The 23647-nt window shown below is 40.5% G+C and overlaps 1 protein-coding gene across 1 annotated transcript in view; it reads right to left on the reverse strand.

The window, feature by feature from the left end:
- Positions 1 to 6261: 6261 nt before the first annotated feature.
- The window catches only part of LOC132072467 (transmembrane protease serine 11E-like), a 39564-nt gene continuing 22178 nt past the window's right edge, over positions 6262 to 23647 (reverse strand). Inside the window, exons 5-10 of the mRNA XM_059470815.1 lie at positions 20528 to 20691; positions 11892 to 11930; positions 9725 to 9920; positions 8665 to 8924; positions 7774 to 7916; positions 6262 to 6423 (exon numbers count right to left, since the gene is read on the reverse strand). Coding sequence (XP_059326798.1) covers positions 6262 to 6423; positions 7774 to 7916; positions 8665 to 8924; positions 9725 to 9920; positions 11892 to 11930; positions 20528 to 20691 — 964 coding nt within the window. The remainder of the gene's footprint in view (positions 6424 to 7773; positions 7917 to 8664; positions 8925 to 9724; positions 9921 to 11891; positions 11931 to 20527; positions 20692 to 23647) is intronic.

Genomic DNA, 23647 nt, shown 5'->3' on the forward strand with positions numbered 1-23647 from the left:
CACGAGGGGCCGGGCCGGTGCCGCCCTGAGGAGGCGGGACCGCCGCCACTCGGCAGCGGAAGGGGCTGTGCACCCACTGCCCGGCCGGAGCTGCTTAAGCCATTGAGATCTTCGCCATTTTCTGCCCGGAAAGTCCTACACTGTGCTGTTAAGACTAATATAATCAATAAATCCTCCTTAGGTTCAAGCATGACCAGTTTAGGCGATGAAAGGCGCTCCCGGGCCCTGCTCCTGCGGTACCTGCCTGCGTATCTGGCAGGAGAGCACCAGCAGATGTCACCGCACTAACAGGCGGAACTTCATCGAAAGGGTCTAGGGAGCCAACTGCGAAATACAAGAAGGTAGCCAAGGCCGCAGAGGAGATTTGGCAGAGTTATCAAAACCAAACAAAACCGTGCCGGGGTGTTATATAGGCTTGTGGAAACCTTTCCTCTTCTTTTGGTGGTGATTAAGCAAGAGAAGGCAAGCCAAGCAGGAGAGAGGCCACTGTGCTGCCTCCACCACCAACTCCACACCACCCCAGTAAACCCAAAATCTCCTCCCATCAGTATTTTCTCTCCCATTTCCCGGACTCCTGATCAAGATACTAGCTCAGCCCACCTTCCCATCATCCAGCTTAGTCTCTCTTCAGCTTGAACCCTGCATTCCCTTTTGTTATCCCAATCACTGGAGTAGATGAGACAACTTTAAATCATTCTTGATACCATTAGCACATCTTGTCTAGAATGGGAGGGATTCAAGCACTCAAAAGTGTCCTTACATACAGTGAATATAGAATAGTCACCTTGTATTTTAAAATATTTATAACTTAAAAAAAAATCCAAACAGGCCAACCAACTAAGGGGAACTTGTAAGGGCAAGAAGACCCAAGTTTTGTGCTCTTCGAAAACATCCAGTACGTTATTTTGGCATTTCTTTTAACAGAATTCTAGCAACTCTCAAGATTTACACCTCAATCCAAGAGCACACACAGCCTTTGTACTTAATTAACAAAGATTAAGAGCAGCTGGACAACACTGTGCTCGTTCAAACGTGGGCTGTGCTTCGGCAGGATCACGGTGAAGGCTCTTGCCAGCTATACCGCTGCTTTCACCCACAAATAATTGGAGATGTGGGCAAATTTCGGAGAGCCACTAGAGGCCACTAGAAGTCTGGAATGTCGAATGGAAAACCGAGACGGGATAATCGGAGAAAGCCATTCTGGATGTCGACTGCGACCCTTATGTAAAGGAATTGATGCTAAAGCTAGTATTTGCTTTGTAGCTTTTTCACATAATACATGAAAATCAGGACATGGAAGAATAACTTTCATTACTTCAACATAGTAATTTCAAAGAGCAGGGCATGTATCTAATGAACGGAATTAACAGGAGTCCCAGCGACAAAAGGGGAGAAGGGAGGAAATGAAGAAGAGTTGAAAGACACCAAAAAAAGTTAGCTTCAGTTTTGTCACTTGCATCAATTTTTGTCTTGTTGGTGATTTTTACCATTATATTTCTTTCCTTAAAAAGTTCTTTCCTTAAAAATTAATCTTTTTTTTTTCAAGGTTAACCTAACCATTCTTATTTTCAAGTACTTACCAATCAAAAGTGTTATGAAAATAATAACTAAAAGAATCTGCTACCTACTATCTTTGTGCCCAGGTCATTACATTTTTCAAGACCCAGTCCACTTTGATACAGTCATCTCACATGAAATAGGTTTTGCATAGTCACAGCAAATACTGACAAGCCTTTTGCCTAAGTGGAGAAACAGCAACATCCAGTTAATTCTCATGTAACCCTTTAACAGTAAGGAGGTAAACACTAACAGTTGGCAAAACCATGAATGTGGACCTTCTAAGATAAAATGCCACAAAGACATGCAATAAAAAGATTCTGTTTACCCCAGAAGCCAAAGAAACAAGTTCCCAAATGCATCAATTAGCAGGTGTACTGAGGAACTCTCTAGGCTGATGGTACCAAATCAAAAAACATACACATTTTCCCTTACCTTTCTAAGACTGCAAAATTTGAAACATCTGGAGTAATTTGATCCCCCCCCCATAGTCTTCTTCTTCTTAAAAACTACATATGACATTAAACCTTAGTAAATTTGGTGAAATAAATTAATTTTAAAGGAAATCCCAGCTCCTTATTTGCATCACGCTAGAGTCAGGTATAGCTTTGAGGTAGGAAGCAGAGCTGTCAGTTTACAGACTTGCTAAAGCAGTAAGTGGGATGCGGCTGTGACCAGGAGAACATCACCACCTCCAAATTTGAGCCTATTCACGTCCCAAATCTCTGCAGCTTCAGTTTATGTGCACCACTGTAGATTCATTCTGCATCCAGGTACTGAATACATCTCTTTAGAGCCAGTATTTTCAAATGGAGCTGAAGCTGAAGTAGCTGTAAATCTTCTTTCCATCTGCTGGGAAAATCCAAGCCGCTTGGGTATTTTTAGTCTTTCATTTCCTGGTTTACAGGTGCAATTTCACATTCTTAGTGGGGACTTCGTAGTGGAGATTTGGGGACATATATTTGTTTCCCTGATTGATTTAGTTAATAAGCAAATTAGCAGACAAAACTCTTGTAGTTTTTTCCCTAAAAATGTGTTATTTTAAAATACTAAGGCAAACACAGTTCAGTTTAGCACATAGGCCAGTCCAGAAGTTACCATAAATCTACATCAACATCTTTCAGTAGGTTTCCAAACGTCCTTCCATAGACTGTGGCTTGCCCTCAGCTCTTGCAGGAGCAAGGTGCTGACTGGCAAGGCTTTGTCTCCTCTTTTTGGCAACCCATGTTGTGTAGGAGTGTTTTGATGGCATATTTAAAAGGACTCCAGCTTCCCAGCAGGATGGGCTGAAGGACCTTGCCACTTAAAACTGCTCTAGCAAGTGACACCTTCCTAGAAACCATGTTAATAATGTTGATAATTCCAGATAAACGAGGGCACCAATTACCTAAGCTGATTTCACACTGAGATGTGTATGAATGTATTTCCAAAGGAAGAGCCAGCTTTTCCATGCCTGTAAATCTGCAGCACAGGCTGCAAGTTGCCAGATAAACATTCATTGGGTTAAATAATGACTTTTGGCCCTCGGCTCATCTAATTTGTTAACAGGAATAGCAGCTACAGAATGGGATTTTCTACAAGATTTACTTACATAAGAAATCCCGATGACAGATTGATGTCATTCAACCAGACCTCCTCACATGATTAGGCCTTGTGCAATCAGCCTCTTCTTTCTTTCCTGCTTCAGCTCCAAGCTGAAAATTAGCATTGAGAAAGCCCCAGACAACTCAATTGGAATAACCAGAGGTTTGGAACACATTTCTTGATGCTTTAAATCTACCTGGGAAATCTCAGGAGAATTGGTGCTAGCAGCATAGAGCTCCCCGTAGCCAGTTTGCAGGGATGGAACGTCACACATGGGTTTTTTTCAAGGGCAAAAGCAAGGTGGTGAATCCTTGAATGAAGCTTCAGATCTGTTCTCAAATTTGCATAGTGCTGTCTTAACTGAAATTCACCTCTGAGTATTTTAGAAAAGCAAATGTCTTACCTTGTCTTCGCTGAAACACACGTAAAGTTGAACCACCGTTAATAACAAAACGATTCCTAGGACAGGGAATGGACAGCAAACTGTAGTTTTAGAATAGGTTTATATAAAATAAGGAAGATTAGTCTACTTTGCATCATATTCAAACTTTAGCTTATTATTATGCAAAGAAAAAGGACAGAAAAAGATCTGTTGTTTTTAAATACATTTAATGTTATGAAACATGTTGCCTTTATTTTGTTTAAATCCTTGCTAAATCTTAACATCAACAATAATAAAAGGCTTTTTAAAACCTTTTCTTTAATCACACAGTAGCCTCATTGTTTTACTCTAACCAGAAAACAAACAGAGTCATCATAAATAAAACACTGACATGGAATATAAGACAAACCCAGGCCAGACAGTTTGCTAAAAAGTTTATGAAAAGTGCATCTGGCTGGCTCAGGACTCCCTGAGTAAGGTAGACATTCTCCCACACACCTCTTGGCTATTTAGCCACTCATGAGAAATCTGAAATAAAGGCTGCCTTTCTCATTTTAAAGATATTGCATTTACATGTCACTTGCTGTGTGAGGTAGGAACCAGTTTCTAGGGGCTGGATCTGGGCCTCACCTCCTTATTGTTGCCCCTCCATTTGCTATGCAAAAAGAGATTTAAGTGCAAAACAAAGCTTTAGCTGTCTATGAAAGTGAACTACTGTTTATTTTCAATCACAATTCATCAGCTGATTGTGAAGGACACTTCTCATGATTTTCACCCTCAAACCAATAAGAGACACAAAAAACTAGGTGTAATTTCCCCCCACCCCCCACCAAGGATGCCTTTGAAAAAAGGGCACTTTAGCACTAGAAGAAAACGATGTGTTCCGGTTATCTAATTCAAAGCTCCATGAAGTTTCTGTTTTGTAACTGAACCCTGCCTGAGTAAATTCTTAATTGAAAAATAGCAGCAACTCAAAAGTGCATAAATTACAAACTTCATCAATAAATTAAGGACATGGATTTGCTGCATCTAACTATCCTCCTAACACTCCCATGATCCTTTTCTTTTTACAATGACATGGAAAATCAGAAAAAAGGTACTACTATGTCAAAACTAAAACTAATCTAAAATCTTCAGTAGATTTCTTTCTGAGATAAGGCAACTTGTCTTTTACCAAAATCCAAAAGATATACAGAATGACTGGAAGTAGCCCAATAACAAGACAACCCCTCCTACACCACCGAGTCTTAAACATAGGTTTTTGCATTCATATGTAGACTTGTAATTCAGGGTGTGAGTTTTCAAGAAATGGCAAGCATCTCATTCCCAGGGATGCTGATTATTGAAGAGCTTGCACAGTAGGAAGGCTGAGGAGAGATCCAGTCCTGAGCAGTGGGGGAGGCAGGATGTTTCAGCAGAATATTTAGCTATAGTAGGTGCAGGTGTAGGACTTGCAGTTTCACTTATGTCTTGTACAGACTCCTTGTGAGCCCTGCATTCAGAGCCTAAGCAGTCCAGTGGCCTGAAGACTACAGGTAACATTTTGGATCCCCACATTGAAGGCCTTGGCTCTAAAGGACCCCCTTCCACCAGCAATCCATGAGAGGTTGTGCGCAGGGGTAGGAAAAGTGCTTAACCAATATGTAAGGACTGCCTTTACTCTGAAGTTCTTATTGGAATTGTTCTTTAATATGAAATTACTCTTCATCCTCATAAGGCATTCATATTCAGGATCATATTCATTCATGGCAGAGATGAATGCATCAGTGAAGTATCAGTAATCACTTGCTTTGCTGTGAGATGGTTTCTGCTGGCTGGCATGCCCTTGGAAAAGCGTGCTGTTTCTTGATCAAAAAAGGTAGTTCCCAGTTCATTTGTGGCAAATATTTTTTTTTCCTTTAGAACAAATTTAAATGCCATATTTATTTCTAGCGAGATTGTTCATGGGGACAGACTTTAAAAGAAAAAAAACCAGTTTGAGTAGATCTTGTGTTTCTGCATCTTAAGCATACTGTGTGTTGAACAGAGTAGGTCTCGAAGACAACAGGTACAGAGGTAGCAGCACAATGTTGTGATGAAGCACTTCCACAATAGCAACTTCAAGCAACTTGAACTTCACAGAATCCACAAAAACATTCCCGTTTAAAATGTACTTTGCAATAAGAACATCAAGCTTTTCTCTTTCCCCCTCTAACCTCCTGCAATCACAGAAATCCTACTTTTCCTCAGCTAGGACCTCAGTCCTGCTGATGCACTTTTAGTTACGAAGGCCACAGAGCAAGGTGAGCATCCAGAGATGATAGTCTCTAAGAAGAATTGCCAGAAACACAGCTGTGACAGCATTTGCTTCATTGGAGGAGGAAGATTCAGCTGCAGACCTTGCCCACGACTGAAGAAAAATTTGGTTTTTCTTTTTTTTTTCCCACTGGAAAATGTTTGCATTTATAAAGCAGGTAAATTGCTAGCTTTTAAACATAATTTTAATGATGCCAGTTCATAATTTCTGGTAAGGGAGAAAGTTTCACAGCTCAAAGATGAGGCAGACAATTTCATACATTTAGCATGAGTTCAGAAGGGGTTAGTGTCTCTGACAGCAAAGATAGCGCTTGCTGTGGACTAAGGTTGCTTCAACCGAAATTACATAGGAATGTATCTACTAAAAAAATAACCTTTCAGAATTAGAGACAAATATGAGTTACATGTAGTCTATGTAGTTAAATCCATTTTTTACTTTGGAATTAGATGCCTGTTTTTGTGGTAATCCAGTCACGGAAATAAGTCACTCGTGTGTAAACTCCAGGTTTATTTGGCTTGGCACATTCATCTCCCCAGCTCACTATTCCCACGAGGTACCACATCAGTCTAGAGTCTGGAGTAACCAGTGGTCCCCCAGAGTCCCCCTAGAAAAAGAGGAGGGGGAAGAAATATTTAATTGATCAGAAGAGAAAATACAATTCTCTCCATAGACAGGAGTGTCTGTCCTATAAGAGAAGTTAACAAGCAGTATTTCAAGAGAAGCCATTTGTGCAGAATCCAGACTGTTTCTGAAACTCAAGTCAGAAGTCTGTGGCATTTTCCTGTTGGCCAAGGCACCTCCTGACCTCTGTTTTGGTAAAAAAACCTAACAAAAAGCTTCTGTTCTGTTTTGTGATACACTGTTTCCCACCTGCCTTGTCTTCTTCCTTGTACAAAGTATGGAAACACCAGTGTAGGCAGCAATCTAAGAGAGCATGAACCTTTTTTTTAACAGGTTTTAATAGTAATCGCTATTCTTAAAATAAACCGTTTTAGTCACTTTGAGCAATAACATTTAAAAATGAGCTTAGAACTCCTTTTTGCTTTGAGCTTTCATCAAGAACTTGGTCTTCTAGTCAGATGACATCTCCTTAAGGTATTATCCACTTTCCAAGGCTCAGTTTTGATACTGTTAATAGTATGACATGGTAATAATAATTAAACCGGAAACCTTACAGACTGAGAGGCAATCCTCACACAACAGACCAAATTCCCCAACTTTCACCAAAATTATTTACTGAACTAAACAGCAGTTGCACCCTTTGGCTTAGGTCTTTTCTGTGCTGAGCCAGGAACAGAGGAATGAGCTTCCCTGGCTTACTCTGCAGGGAATTTGTTTTTGGCAAAAATCTGTAGGACTGGGATTAAGGGAAGAGTCTGTATTAAATCAGCACTTTAAGACCAAAATCTTTAAAAATAACATAAATAGAAATTATGTTTTTAAAAGTTAACACTATGGAAATATTTTTCTTTGAACATAAGCATTTCCTTGGAATGTTTGCAAACCTGCAGCATGCATATTTCCTTCCCATTCTTTTACACCTACCTTCCTTATAGTTATCTTTGCTTCAGACAGTTTTCCTTTCACTGAGCAAAGTCTGTTACTAAAGATCACATTGTAGCAGATTTGTTATGATATGATCCAGTCCAGAATTTAATTTCAGTGAGTAACAGTGCATTTTTTCTGGTAATTTAACCTTCTTAACCCTCTTCCTTCTCATCTCTACAGATGTCTGATGTTAGCTACTTAAGACATTTAATTTTTAGCTCATAATTAGTATAACAGCATTTAGTGCTAAATGATGTGTACTAAATGCTATTCCACTTTACACCTAAATTCCTGTTTGACTGGAGCCTGTTTGAAGGACTAATACACTGTCCATTAAGATGTGGTCAACCAGATACTGCAATCAGCATTAAAATAGTTTTCCTTTCTAATTTTCAGCTACAATTACCTGACAAGCATCTACTCCTCCTTCCAAGTATCCCGCACACAACATCCTGGGTGTTATGTCCCCATCATACACTTCTTTTCTGTTGCAAGTATCTGAGTCAATAAGTTTCACTGTTGCCTCCTGAAGAGCATTTGGTGCTGGACCTGAAAGAAAATAAAATTTGGGTATTTATCAACATAATTACTTTGCAGTAGTTAATGTACAGGAGGAGTGTTTAATGTCCTCTTATGGAGGACCAGCTTGACTTGGTTTAATGTGGGGGTTTTGCTTGTTGATCTGCCTAGGTCAGGCCCTTAAGGAGAAAGTACATAGAATCACAGACTCAGGAACCATTAAGACTGAAGTAATGATCACATGGTACACAGTGCCTTAAGTGTAAAGCTATATATTTTACACATGTTCCATAACACAAATTCCATGTTCCATGGAACACAAATTACCTAGTAATTTGAGCAGATGATACAAAAAAAGACATCTTGATTCCATTGCTAAATGTACTCTTAGTGTGGTCTGGTGAGAGTATAAGCTTGGGTAATGCACAGCTCACTCGCATTTACCTGAAAGCTCACAGTTATCTGTAGCTTCTGACTAGTGCTGGCAGAATAGTTTTTTAGGTTCTATATAAACACGTGCATGGCTGGACTACCTGTCTTAAGAATTTACAATACGAAATGGAAAGGCTGGGGAAACAGAAGAGTATTCTTTTTTTTTTTCTCCAGTGGACTGTAGTTCTATCTTTATCCACTCACGTTTTAGAAAAAGAAACTGATGCCTACAACTAAACAAACCTAGGCTTGCTGTAATAGCTCATGAGGCCACAGAAGTTGTATCAGTTCACTCAGAGCTGCTGTTTATGGCCCATGCAGATCACCTGGCAGACTCAGAACTCACCATCATTGGTGAGAGCTCCCCAGCCTGTGATGACAGCGTAAGTATTGTAGGGAAAGGTCTGAGATGGCTCTGGCAGACAGACGCGGTGTATGCTGCTCGTGAACTCCACTCGTTTGGAGAGCTGCACTAGTGCAATGTCATAGTCGTGCTCTGGGTACAGGTACTTCTCATGGATGATAATTGTCTTGACTGATCGCTTCAAGCTTGGTGGCTTCAAAAGAGCTCCAAAAGTAGCAGTCCACTTCTGAGGGTGAGTCATGCTGAAAAAGGTAAGTGATATAAGTATTTTGCTGTAAATATGTGTTTGGGACTTTAAATTTGCAGAGTGCCTTTACTGTAAAACTCCTTCAAGCTAGCTCCCTACTAGACAGTTGTGGCATCCATCACTTTCCATAACAGAACTGTGGGCTGCTGCTAGAAGAGGGCACTCCCTGCATTCCCTCCTCAGCCATAGTCTTGTACTTCTCCCCTATTCCTTGTCCCTCATCTAACCATTGTGTGGCCATAGGGTGTCATCAAATCCAAAAGCTCTTCTGCTGTAAACTCTTCATTTCCCTCACTCTTTTTGCACACTGATAATCTGTTCCACCGACTGTTTGATTTTAAAATACCTTGCAGCTTCACAATTGCCATGCTTTACACAAAAAATGCTGGGAGTGCATGGGTGAGCAGAGGGGCAGGAACATGGGATGGTAGCTCTTGGTAGCAGTCTGCAGTGACAGCAACTCCATTGTAACACAAAGCATTCGTTTAAGAAATGTAAAATATAACAGGAAACAAATACTCCACAATTTCACTTACCTTGCCTTTTCTGCACTTTTTTAGTCAGTAAGCCAAGTGACTATTGATTTTCACTCATAAAATTGCCAGTTCTGCTCCTGAGGGCCAGTCTTTGATTTCTCATTGAAACATCCAGCTGATGGGCCTACTTCACTCTGACTTTTCTCTTCCAAAATTATTTGTCTGGGAAAGAGTCAGGGGTGTGGTGCAAATCTGCAAAACCACACAACTTGATACAGAAGGGGCACATTCTGCTGCAGATTCTGAGGTGGGAACTTACTCTCTGAAGCAGTGAGCTGCAGACACCAGCCATGTGTTGCTGATGAGCGTCGCACCACAGCGATGGATGTTGTTGTACTGCAGACTGGCCTGCCACGGCCAGTCCCCGGTCTCTGCAGAGGACAATCCGCCAACAATCCGCAGCGATGAGGATTTTGCCATGGACTTGACTGATCTGTTCTGCCGTAACCCACAGACTGTCAGAAAGGACAAAGACAGTATTAGCTATTCTTTTGTTTAGGAAATCCTGTGAATGGCTGTGGAAAACATATGAAAAATTCCATACCACCTATGTTCTGTAAAAATGTATTGACATCAACAAGAAAACATACCTTCCACCAGTGCCCCCAAATCCGAGTTCCTCATGCACAACCCATGCACAACTGACTATCATGGAAAGCCATGATGGTCAAGCATTCAGGCTTAGCTGTGTGAGCAGCCTGACTCAGGAATCAAAACCTTCACCATGCACCCAAGACAATTCCCAAATAGAGGCATTGCCAACTTTAATGTCTCAGGTAATTTCTCATAGGATAAAATATGAAAAAGGCAAAACCTAGAACAAGAACGATCTAAGTTGTGGGGTTTCACCATGCATGCACACAAATTACATCAGCAAGATGTCACCTGGAGACAGGCAACTGATCACTGCAGTCTGCAAGTGGGCCTGGAGAGGCACTTCAAACAAAGAGCATCACACTGCTCCAACTAGAGATGACAAAAGATATGGACACCTCCAGCATGGTATGCATCCATGACACAAAACGAGCATTTTTATCCAAACCCAGAGAGAAATTGAAATATCCATAGTTTCAGCTATTAAACTCAGGATATTCAGGAGCAGCCAAAGCTCCTGTATAGCTTTAGAAACTTCCTCAATGAACAGACCTACTTCAGCCGTCTTCTCCCATCCAAACAGCATCAAATCCATTCTACCTGGACCAAGACCACTAGTTTTCATCCAGGTCCCAATTTCAGCTAGACATTAGGAAAGTTGACACACAGGGCTATCCCAATTAATTGAAAAAGAAACAGGGATGAGAATTATTTGCATAGTGACCACACAGTCCAAACCATTGTTGCATGGCTCATCTCCCAGACAGTGACCTGGGAGGGGGCCAACACAGAACTTGGTAATTCATCACTGAGGAGCTGCCAGCCCCAGGACCCTTGAAGTCCTCAGAAGTTGAAAACTGGAGCCACAGAGAGTGTTATCTCATCCCTTTCCTGCTAGGATCTGCACAACATTATGTTAACAGTACTTCATGGTCAAAAGCGGCAAGAATACCACAGCAGACTGAAAGATGTTCATAAATTTAGAAAAAGAAAGAAAAGTTACACCACACTGAGGAGTTCATGAGCTCAGTGTAGAGTCTGCCCTCGTCTGATATTTAAAACCAAAATGAAGAAAATCAGTGAAACCTGTCCAAAAGTTTTGTCTAAAAGACAAACTTCAGAATATACCACAGTTCATAAGACTGTCTGAACAAACATTTTTCCCTCCTGAAAGCTCTTTGTAATCCTCAGTAACTGGTCCTAAAACTGGACAATCCTATCAACCACCTGAGCAGTCAATGTTCAAAACACAGGGAATAAACTCCATTCTATCAGTGTCCCAGAACACCAGCACCTACATCAGACCCAAAAAGTGATGTAATTTAATCTTCAATTGTTTGACAGCTTATTGCTAAGCACCTGATCAAACCTTCTCAGAGTTAAAAGAAACACAGCTTGTAAGCAAAGATAGCTTTTATGACTATGTTATCTCCAAGCAAGCTGACCTCTTTCTCTGAAAACTTAAAAAACATTTCTAAAACAAGGTCTCTCTATCTAACCCCTACAGCAATGCATTGAGAAGACCAGTCCCATTTCCATATATTTCCACGAGGAACAATTTTCTGCTGTCAGCCATTCCAAATTCCAGAACATTTTGATTATAATCACAGGCTGATGTAACTTCTATACATTTCCTTGTGGTACCTCTCTCCTTTCAATGGGTGCTAAAGAAAATTACAAAGTCCCAATTTCTGAGAGTACAAGGTTACATTCATTAGACAGAAGGATGAGAAAAGGCTCTTAAGGGCCAGGAAAAGTGCTCAGGGGCTCTTGACGCTAATTTTAAAAGCTGGAGATGAGATTTCTGATGTTTAAAAAAAAGCCTCACTTACTGTCATTGAAGATGGCTTCTGCTCTCACTGGCTCCACATCTGAAACAAAGAAACAGACAATAGGGGTAAGGCCAGCCCCGCACAGACAAGGTTCCCCATCCTCATGGTAATCCCTCTGACAGTTGTTTGAGCACAGGGCACACAGGAGGCATGGCTGTGGGAGCTGCTGGAGAAACCAGGGTAGCTCATATGTGTTCATGTTCATGTGCTGGCTGCTGGCCTCCTCTGCAGTGTTGTCTGAGGACCAGGCATTCATCCAGCCCATCCTGCTGGCCCTCAGTGTTTCTGGTGGGGAGTATGGACAAAACAAATCTTGTATTACTCAAGATCTACAATTTTGTTGGGGAGAAATTGTTATGGTGGAAATTTTTGAAGTTCCTCTTTTTTGCAAAAAAAAAAAAAAATCAACAGTTCACATATTACATCCAAGAGAGGGCCAGAGAAGATCTGGTACTCTATGCCCTCTTCAAGATCAGAAGGCACTCACTTCACTGTAGCAATGGAAGCTTACAGTAGCAGTGGCTCACTCTCCTTTCTCCTATCTTATTGGTACACTAATAATACTAAAGTAGATAGTTCATAGCAATTTATTGCATGGCCCAGCAGGTGCTAGCAATACGTTCCCTCCTTTAACACCCATATTGTATGTTCACTGAAAATATGGCATGCCCATGCTGACAACAGCAAGCATTGGCTCAGGGTTTAAATATATCCCTTTTCTTCCAGAATGCTGTTTTTCACTAGAGCTACCACTGTAGTTTCCAGCATTCAAAACCATTTTTAAAATATTACTAATTTTTAAAAAATCATAATTTCAATGTAGTTTTTTATTCATATAGTGATTCTATACTGGTGTCAACAACTTCATATGTTGTGTCTGGATAGGCTTTCTCAGCAAATCCCTATCCTTATCCAATTCCTTCCTTTCTCTTTACTGCTACACAGAATAATATGCTAGTTTTGAGCCAAACCCACACCAAGTCAGGAGGAGTCCCTTTTGAATGCAAAGGGCTCTGGCTCACACTTGTCACCTATTGGGTTTGTATCTCATGTGTTTTGCATGCAGGCTTGACACTCCCTCAGGTATGCTGGGTGAATTGTCTGTTTGCAATCCACCAGTACCAGATGTGTGCTCACTCATTTCTTAATGTGACAGTGAGCAGATTGTGATAGAAAAAAGGAAACAAGCAGAACTCCAGCGCATGTACAGCTTGTCTGTAGGGAATGTTACAGACCAAAGGCAGTGCTAGGGCTGACGTGTGTGTGTGCAACCACTGCTGTATTTTATAAGGATGGGAGATAAGTTAAATTTGGACATTTATATAGCAGCACAGTGTATTCACTGTAGAAGGAACTGAAGTCTTATTCACTATGAACAGGAACTGTTCACATGATGAAGATAATTACATTTCACTGCTGGGCAGGACACAACTTCCAAGGTCCTCTTTCAAATAAAAATGCACATTTGTATTTTCTCAATTCATATGAAAAAAGGAAGAAAACATTAAAAATACACTACTTTTGCATTTCAGTAACGCTAGTTGTATTCTGTGAATTTCCCTGGATTATATGGTTGTCTCCTAGAACCCTTACATCAAAATGGAATAACACCACAGAGCAAAAGCTAGGTCAGCAGAGGGATTCAGCTGTGGTGTAAACATTACTGTTTGCTAAATTGTACTAAGGCTTTGACCACTTCCCCTGTACATTTATATTGGCTAGAAGTGCTTGGAAAAATATGGCCCTTCTTGTTTCTTTCAACTATGATGAGCCAGTGTCTTCCTAGAAATTCATACAATCTTCAGAACTAGTTAATCATTTGAGTCACACCACTACTTTATAAACTGATAAGAAACCAACAAATGTAATTCACAATGAAAGAGGACCTTTTGCCTTTAAGTGCAATACTGACAACAATGTTTTTTAGCTTTTCTCTGGGTGGAGAGACATTTACCTCATAATTCATAATTATAAAGCCTGCAGCCAATTATTATCACTTACATTATGTTGCAAAGCTCATTGAGAAGACAAAAGGAGCAACCAGCTTGTTCAAGTGCAGTGCCGGAAGCAATTCAATTGGCATGTTCCCACTGCATCGAGTTTTGCTGTGAGTCACAGGTGCTCTGCAAGGCACCTGCATCTATCTCTGTTTGCCTTTTTACCAGGCACCTAGAAAAAAATACAAACCTCACATGGGCAAAATTTTACCCATTGCTTCCAGTTGGATCAACTTCTGTGTGATTGGAGAGACAAGCCTTCCACGCACACACTGCCAGTTTGTACAGCTCTGAATGTCAGCATGTCTTATAATATATCACTACTATGCAACTGCTATACTCTCCTACCCATCCACTGCTGAAGGAAAAAGGCCAGTGATACCCTGTTTTAATTACTGTTAGAAAATTCGGTGCTGTATTCATTAGGGTAGGGTCCCAAACACAGAGCACATGCATGTGTTTGGAAAACTGAAGTAACTGACCCTATTTTCAGATAAGCTGAGCTCACAGTAGATCAAAAGCAGGGAGCACTCTGGGTTACATGACGCCACTGAAAATAAAGTTCCTTACTGGTTTGCCTTGCTAGGGGCTTGCCTTCATTTGTTACCAGCTTCCCATTTTGGCCTGTTGAAGAGCACAGATGTTCATATTGTGCCAGCCTATATGTTGCAAGCCCTGCCTTGGAGCAGTCACTTGTAAGGCACGAGAGAAAATTTCGCTGCCCTGCTCATTTACTAGTTGCCCTGGTTGTTTGCACTACCAAGAAAAAGCATCAATTAGTAACAATTAAAGTGTTATATCTTGTCCCAACCACACATGGCTGCAAAAGTAGTTCTTTGTGCCACATTTAGGAAAACAGTGTTCAAGCTTCTACTGTAAACAAGTTTGACTTGAACCTGCATTGAATACCTGTAAAATGGAGCTTGATAATGAATTCAAGCTTGCTTAACTTTAATGATAAAATGTATGTTTAAATTAAAATGGCAGCAATCTATTGAAATGCAGCTTAGGGATTCCATCTCTTAGAAGAGGGCTCTGTTCTTCAACTGGATAAGCAATTTTGTTAATATAGTTATTTTTTATATTTATTAAACAAAATAACTCTAAAACACACCTAAATTCTTCATTTCTGATTAACTTATTTAAGGCTAATAAATAATCAGTAAAGAACTCTTTTACTCCTCAACATATGTGTCTGAGCAAGCTTGGAAGGAAATGCTTATAGCTAACTGCAGAGTGAATGGGACATCTTATCTGTGAGGGGTTCAGAGGTTCCTATGAAAAAATGTGCTCACTTTGCTACATCTCTAAATACTGTCAGTGTCACTGCATCAGAGGAATCAGTCGTGTGCCCACTCCTCATTTCATTTTATCCACAGAGGTCAGTGTTTATGTTAAAAGGAAAAGATCAGACAGAACTCTATGATGTAAGAGTATCAGACATTAAATTGACATAGTGCAAGCAAAGCAACCAAATGAATTATTAGGGGATATTATGCATTTTCAACATAGAAAGGGCCAGAGATGGCTGCAAAATTAAAGATGATACATGCTTTAAAAACCTGATGCAGTTTTACCCAATTACATAATTTTTCACAGGTGCTGATTCATAAAAGAAAATTGATTGCTTTATAGGTTTCTACACTTGCAGATTTTCTAGATGTGAAAACATAACTTCTAGTCTCAAAAGCAAACTGCATGTTCCATCCTCTACTATATCAAGTTCCTGCATCTTGCTGGTCTAAGATGTTTTTTCACACAGAGAAGGTAAGGTGGAGATTATCTTAAAAGGGATATAAATGGAGGAAATGAAAGAGTATGTGCTTCAATACTTATAACACATTCTTGGAAATGCATTTGAAGCACAAGTTTGGGAAATGCACCAGGGAGCAGAGACAGCATCTTTCTCACTGTCCTTCATCACATTATAATAACAACTTTCTTGAAAGGAGTGAGAATTAAAAAATTCTCAGCTACATCAGGAACAGAGGCCTCACCCAGAGTTATGCAGGGTAACAGTTGTTCATGCAGACAAAAAGAGGATCACTGGCAAGTTTTAGTAGGTCACCAAACTGGGCAGCTGAGAGCAATGTCACAGAGTGCACGTCCTGCAGTGCAGACAGAAGTGGGGATCATAGCTCTACTCGAATGCTCTTTAATTACAGTGAAGACCACAAAGGTCTGAAGTACTGGGGGAGATGGGAATGACAGCGCTGAACAGCAGATTCAGTGTGTTCCAAAAAATGTACCTTAAAGGAACTGCAGGAGTTTCCTGAAAGATGGCAAAACATGAGCTTTGGGTTTAGCAGGAAAGGCATGCTGTTGTGTGGTTACATAGTTCATACATCCTAAAATGTCTCAACTAACCTTGCAATATTCTCACTGCTCACAACAGGAATTACCTCTCCAGATTTATGCACCCTTGTAGAAGTAGCAAAACATGGCTTAGATACAGGTGATGCAATCCTCATTCCTTCAACAGAGTAGAGTAACCTGATAGAGCCACAACAACTGCTTTGTGCCTCTAATTGTCCCTGTCACGCAGCTGTTCCCTCCCTGCTGGTGTTCACTGCCCCTGTCCTCACATCTGTCACTCCCTCCACTGTCCCCCATCAGCATCTTGATCCTGTCCATGAGGCAGACATGGGTCCATACCTCACAGCTCCATCTGGTTGTCCTGCAGCCTGAGGAGGGATCTGCTATGTACTAGTTCTGTAGCAGGCATCAAAATAGATATGATTTTTAGCATTACTTTTCTTCCAGACCTACACTCATGCTTGAGCTGCAATCAATGTCTTACTACAGTAAAGGCAGCCCAAATTGCTCTCAACCTCTGCAGACAAGGCAGGGTAAAACCAAGATTTGAGTGAGAAAATCAATTAAATTAATGTATCTGGGTCATGAGAAGAGAGGTCAAGATGACTTTTTGCTTAATGCCTTTATCACAAGCACGTCCTTGCAAAATATTAATTTTAAAATACATTTCAGTCCCTCCCATTTCAATCATTCTCTCTAGACTCTTACTGAAATGTACCACCTTGTGCCAAACTAGTGACCTCAAAGTGGAGGAATATCAGATCTCTACTGTTTCCCAATGTACAGATGCATGTTCAGTTCCACTCCCCAGAGATGCTGTTGTGGCTGATAAAGGGCAACTATCCAGACTGCTCCATACATTATTTGACACGGAACATTCCTCATCAACCCTGTCAGACACTCATCTGCATAACTCCCACAGAAGACTCGATAAAGAATTAAGAATCTGTCTGCCAGGTTCTGTACTTTGTAGTTGTTAGGAGCTTTAGCAAGCCCCAGATTCCAGATGAACAGAAACAATAACAGTTGGTTTGTTGATCAAAACCAATTCATGACTCATTATTCATGGTCAAAACCTTTGGCTGTGCAACAGATGGGAATCCTTCCTACTCACTTTGAACAGTGCCAGTGATCTTGCAATCAGCTTCTTTCTGACATCAGAAGTACATTCCCAAAAATACATTTTGGGATACCTCCAACCTACCTGACAAAGGGAAATAGTCTGGCAAGCTGCTCTACACTTTACTTAATACGGATCCAGACTGTCAGGTGACTCTACTTCTAACTAAGAAACCCTCAGGAAAATAAATCAGCCTTGTAGAACTCTTTGTTGCCAGAACTATATAGAAGCCAAACTGCAACATCTTCTTTCAGTGCCAGTGGAAAAGCAAGTCCTAACATGGGTGTTTCCAAGCCATCTGACATTTTGATATCTCACTTTGATTGCCCTTGCACTGCTCTTCAGGGAAGGTTTGCTTAGTTCTTCACTGAAAATTTGGCTTCTAGTGGGGTTTGTACACCAGTGCAAAGAATTCTATCAGTTCTTATTTTCTATCAAAATCAGAGAGAATGTGTGGATGTAACCCATCCTTGACCAGGGGACTCTGATGTCTAGCTAAATAAGAAAGCAGGAACTTTCGTAATAATACATTTGAAGGTACTCTGACAAAAATGTATTTTTGCAGTCCTATGTAAAGAACATCTACAGTTTAGTGACAGAAAAACCAGAGACAGTATTATGCTGTTTTCCTTGAAGTTCTGCACATTTTCTATTTTCTCACGTATGTATGATCAAGCTTCTCTCTATTTTAGAAAAAAAAAAGAAAAAAACTAAGAATATATTGTCAGCGTAGACTTTATCCCCTCTTTATTCCCAATCCTCAGGAATGCAGAGGTAAAGCAAGTTCTACCCCTGGTCTGGCATCTTAATGTTGTAGTGCTGCCCTGAACTGCAGCTTGAATGTCCCAAGTGTGGCACCCAGTTTGGAAGAGTTTGTTGGAACTGATTCTCAAGGCAAATACTTGTGAGTGAAGTGCAGGTTGAGACATGGTGTTGAACAACAAGGTGATTATTTCAGGGGAGGAAGACTTAAGGAGGTTCCCTTTATCAGACTCCCCCTAGTATGTGATATAAATAAGTGCCTGACCTGGATTTGTTCAACTAGTGAGCTATGCTTAGCTAAAATTAGCTATATCATGGCCCCTAAATTAGAATATTTTGATAAGGTGGTGACAAAGAACAGGTTAATGATTTTTTACAAGCCATTATGAAAATGTAATTCTGAAAATGCCTTAGGATAAATAAGGATTCCAGCTGGCAAAAAGGTACAGTGAAGCAATATTTAGAAAGCTGCCTGCAGAGCATGGAAAATATCTAGGGCTTCTTAGGTTTTATGGTTTAAATACTAATAGTGGACAAGTATTTCCACTTGTGGGGAGAGAAAAGTAGAAAAGGCAAAACCTAGATTCTTCTCTGGACCTCTAGGATCTGTTGAAAATTGTCACTTCTCCCTGGTGTGAGGAATGAGTTTTATAAATTGAGACCAGCACCTCCTCTAAAAGCATAGGAGCTCTCCATTCTATACTCTTCTCCTGAGTCCACCTGAAATGGCAACACTGTTCAGGATCTGGCCTAAGCTTCATACCACTGCTGAAATCCTATTAGCAAAAAAGATCAAAAAAATTTTTTGGACAGCCTTTTATTGTTGTCTCTTAGAAATGCCAAGGTATTGTTTATGTTCCTTTGTGTCACTCATAGCCCTTGCACAATGCTAGTCCTGTAATGAGTAGCTGACCTGTGCAGTCAGTGTTTTATGGTTAGGCTGGGAGAGCCAAGAAAAGCAGCACAAAGTTTGTCACACAACTTGGATAAAGTAATACAGATGCCATCTCTTAGTGGGACTATTTAATGAAAACATTGCAATTCAATTGCATTAGCCAATTTTTTAATTAGCTATTAGTGCATTACTGTAACATTCCTGGTGCAGTTCAAGGTCAACTAAAACAATTTTGATTCGTTTCCCACATTTTCCAGACTGAATAAAAGCAGCTTGACTTGATTAGGTCACAGTCCTTTTTTAACAATAATTTGTGTACTCTTTCCAATTTTATCCTTTATGTAAAGCATCAAATTAAAGTGAAGATTCAAAATTCACCAACTCACCACCCAACTGTGTAAACAAAAACAAATCTCTTAGAATCTCTCTGATACCCACACAGTATTTTTATCTGGGAGAATTTACATGTACACTTTGTTGAACAGGAACTACTGGCATATAAACAACACTGCAGGGAAATGGTGATTACTTGCCCAGAGGGATGTCACCTGTCATCCTGAGCCATTCCAAAGGGGAAGGCTGGTTGGCCCATCAAGAAACAATGAGAGTGTGACAGCTCATATTTGAGTTTCATTGCATTACCATAATGCAAATATGTGCCCAGTTCAAGAACCAAGAGGAGGAACAAGAAGTTGCTCCTGCTCATTTCTGTGTGGGAGGAAGTCTGGATCCATCCAGTATGGAATCTGGCTGAGGTTTCCTGTTCCCTAAATACAGCTGTCTAACCTCTGCAGATTTCTGCTGGTTCAAGTAGCCTAATGTGGAACAGCAAGCAGCAAGCACTCACCCTATTACTGTACTCTCACGCCTGCACTTAGGAGCAAGCAGTTCTGCAAAAACAAATGGAGCAAGTATCTGTCCCTAGCTGTCAGCCAGGAACTCATCCTTGAAACGTTTGACACACAGAAAAATTGCTGACTATATATAACTGAAGCCAAGACAGAGACAAAATTCTAAGCCTGCACAAAAATTCTGTAGCGGAACCAAAGTGTAGAAGGTAGTGCAGTTAATGGTCATATCCTGCAGATTTATGTCTGCTTTGTGAAAAGGGAAATCCCTACCTGAGAAGTCATGTAGATAAGAACATTATGCCTTTCTTTCCCTTTCCCCTGGGGAAGTTGCAAGGCTTTTGATCCTCACACCAAATATTATTTTTTCAGTGCATTGGTTCTTTCCCCTTGTCATCCATATATACTTCCTGCACTTTCAGGCTCCATGACAGTGACATAAAGTTGATGCAGCAGTTTGGTGGAAGGCTGAGGCTGTACTAAGAAACCACAAAGTAACTGCTCCCAGTTATCCGTGTTTAAGATTTTTTTTAAGATTTAGAGAGGTTTTCCACTGATTTTGGTCTAACTTAAGGAGCATGAAAGACCACCATTCAGACACAGTAACATCAAAAGCTATCAACAAAACGGAAAAAAACCAAGTCCCATCAATCAGAAAATGGAAAGAATTACTTTTAAAAGAAATGTGACATCCTTACTTGAGATGGAGGAAGATCGGACGTTTATCCTCAGAGGCCCTGTGTATCTTTTCAGGCCCCTCCGTAAGATCTTCCCAACTCTTTCCCGCAGTGCTTCTCTAGAGTCCGTAGCGGAGAACCAGAATGTGAGCAAAGCCTCTGCCATCACACCATCAGTATCTGGGCTACAAACCAATGAAAGAGTCTCGTTACCTCCAGCCCACTTCTGCATTTCTTAGCTTTTATCTTAGCTCCTCTAGCAATGGCAATGTAACATAAAAGATTAGATACATTTTCAAGCATTTTTGAGAAGGAATTTCCAAAAGAAATCCAAGAATGCTGAATGGTCAAATGCATCATAGGCTAGAAGACAGCATGATGCTTTCTGTGAACAAATGGCCAGACCAATTTTATAATAGAGTCCAAAAAGCAGTCGCTGACTACATGCCTGAGACGGAAGAGAGGAAGGAATGAATTTGATTGCAATGAAAAGCTGGATAAACAGCACTTGGAAACATGAGGTAGATGATTAACAGTATCTACACAGACCTTTCAATGGCCCTGCACACACACAGAATAAAAATTTACAATCATCATTAGAAAGGTACTTGAACCTTTTTGGGAGATGAGAAGAGACCACACAACCTAATTCCACCGCAGCAGTCTCTTGGAGAATGTTCCTAATAGCCTCATGTTGTGCAACAATAAATGAAACTTGGCAGCATGCTCACAGCATATTTATTAAAGTCAAAGAGCTGGATCACAAAAGGGCCTTTAACGCCTCATTGAAAAGTGCAAGCAGCACATACATTGAGACACACAATTCCACAATTTTAATGTAAGATCAGAGGAAAGAAAAGGGAGAAAAGTCTTGTCATAGATTGAATTCACCTGGTAGTTGTATTTCATTTTCCTTAAAGCATCAGATACTGCAAGAGATGGAATGATAGACTACAAACATCAAACTGACTAATCTGGCATAGTAAGTCTTGCTCTGTACTTGCAGATGTCTTATCCCTGGTCATCACAAAGGGAAGGTAAGAGCTTGCACCAGGAACCTTCTCTCCTGTGCCTCCTCCCACCTGAACCAAGAAGCAATGAGACACAAGCCACAACAGATGAAATCACAGTTACTTCATACAGGGGGAGAACTTAAAGCAGGTTTCTCTTTCTTTGGATAGGAAAGGAAAAGAGAAGATCTCCTAGTTATATATCACTGTCTTGGAAATTTGTAATTACATAAAGGAAAACTAGAAGATGGACAGCTTATCCAGAACTCATGCAAGCAGGCTTTAATCTTTGAAGGGAACATGTGCAAAATTGAAACAGACATTCCTGATATTGCCAGTGAAGGGAAAGAAAAGGCTTTAAGCACACCAAGACATGCCAAGTAGTTTGTAGGTGAGCAGAAAGACACACTCCTTGCCTCAAGGATCTCATCATTGAGACTGAGAAGTTGTATGTGAACTTTTCAACAGACTGTTTTTTCAATTTGTTCCAACTTCAGCGTGATTGCCACTTCATTTATTTTCCAGATATTATCTGATCCAACTGTGGGTGTTGCTCTGCATTTCTGAGGTGTTCCCTCACCTCTCCCCCCACTCCTCTTCCTGTGCTATGCCACACATTGGAATTACCATATCAACTCTTGCAAGCAAACCACACCTCTCGAAACCCTCAGGTAAGTACTGCCCACCCTGATTCACTTATTATATAGCAGAGATCCAGAGCCAAGGACACCTTTTCAAGATTAGTATTGTCTTTCTCAGTGAGCAGTGACATTATTATTAATGCATTGCTTATACTGAGCCAAAAGATGCACACAGTCCTTTCCAAGTAAATTCACAACCATGACCCTGCTCAAAAGAACTTGCAGTCTGAGCCCTTGAAGAGGCATAAAGAGTGTATATCTGAAAAAGCAAACAAGCTTTGGCGCATGCAAATCTTGCATCTAACACAGCAAACATCACAAATACCTCAGTCTGTCCTTGGGAAAAAGAAGTAGTGAAAAATACCACTTATCCCTACATATTGGCCTCTCAGATCCCTAAATGACTCTGCCTATGCTTGCAACACTCTAGACAGTATCAAAAATATCCTTAAAGCTTGTATGTAACTGGGGATTAAGCTAAGGCAGAGGAAGAGGCAGGATGTCACAAACCATGTAAGAACAAAGAGGAGTACATTCAGCACTTTAGATCTTAGTCTTGTAGCTTTAGTCTATGATTATGAAGACATTCAAGGTTTCTTTGCAAAGTGTTGGGCACTGTCACTCAGGAGCAAGATCTTAGTACTACAATAGACAGTTATGTAAAAAGATAATTTTCAGCACTTAACAGTGGTTAAAAAATCAAATTAAACATTATGTATTATTGGCAGTTGAACAGAGAGTAAAAGAGGAAAAAAGTTCCACATTGCTCAGTGATAATCTCAACTATGGGTCTGACCTATTCATCTCAAAAAAGCAGGAACAGCAGACCTGAGAGATGTGTGGAATGGGATGATAAGAAACAGTTTGAAATGCAAAGAATTTGAGTAGACTGGGATTTCCAACTGAAAAATGAAAAATTAAAAAAGAGTGGATCTTATTGAATACAAGAGAGAAAATATGATGGGAGTGTCCAGAATCAGTAAATGTACGGAGAGGAGGGGTAGTGATCAACTTTTTATCATCTCTTCCAGCACAAGAGCTAGGGGTCATTGAATGATCCAAAGAAGGTGGTTCCTTTTAAGTTTCTCCTTCCTAAAGGACTGAGGTGCACGGATTTCAAGAGCCCAGAAGACAACAGACAAGTCCTTGGGAAATAACGCCACCGAGGGCTGCTAAACAAACCACAGCCACTTCAAGAACTTCCAAGTGGTAAATACCTGGAGGCAGGGAGCATACCAAGAAGCAGTTATCACAGCTCTGTTGTGCTGCTACTGTTTCCTGGGCACCTACTTATGCCCATTCTCAGAGCCACAATGATAAGTGGGACTTTCTGAGCCAGCACAGATTGGTTTTACTTGACAAGCCCAGTGCAATAGATATGCTAGAAATGACATCTGCATTACAGTGTAAGAAATAGTTTTGAAAATCCTTTTTGGTTTTAGATAGCTTTAGTTATCTCTGCTTTAATGACTAAAGCTTGTTCAGAATCT

The sequence above is a fragment of the Ammospiza nelsoni genome, chromosome 4 (genome assembly GCF_027579445.1).
Source record: "Ammospiza nelsoni isolate bAmmNel1 chromosome 4, bAmmNel1.pri, whole genome shotgun sequence".
In the NCBI taxonomy this organism is placed as follows: Eukaryota; Metazoa; Chordata; class Aves; order Passeriformes; family Passerellidae; genus Ammospiza; species Ammospiza nelsoni.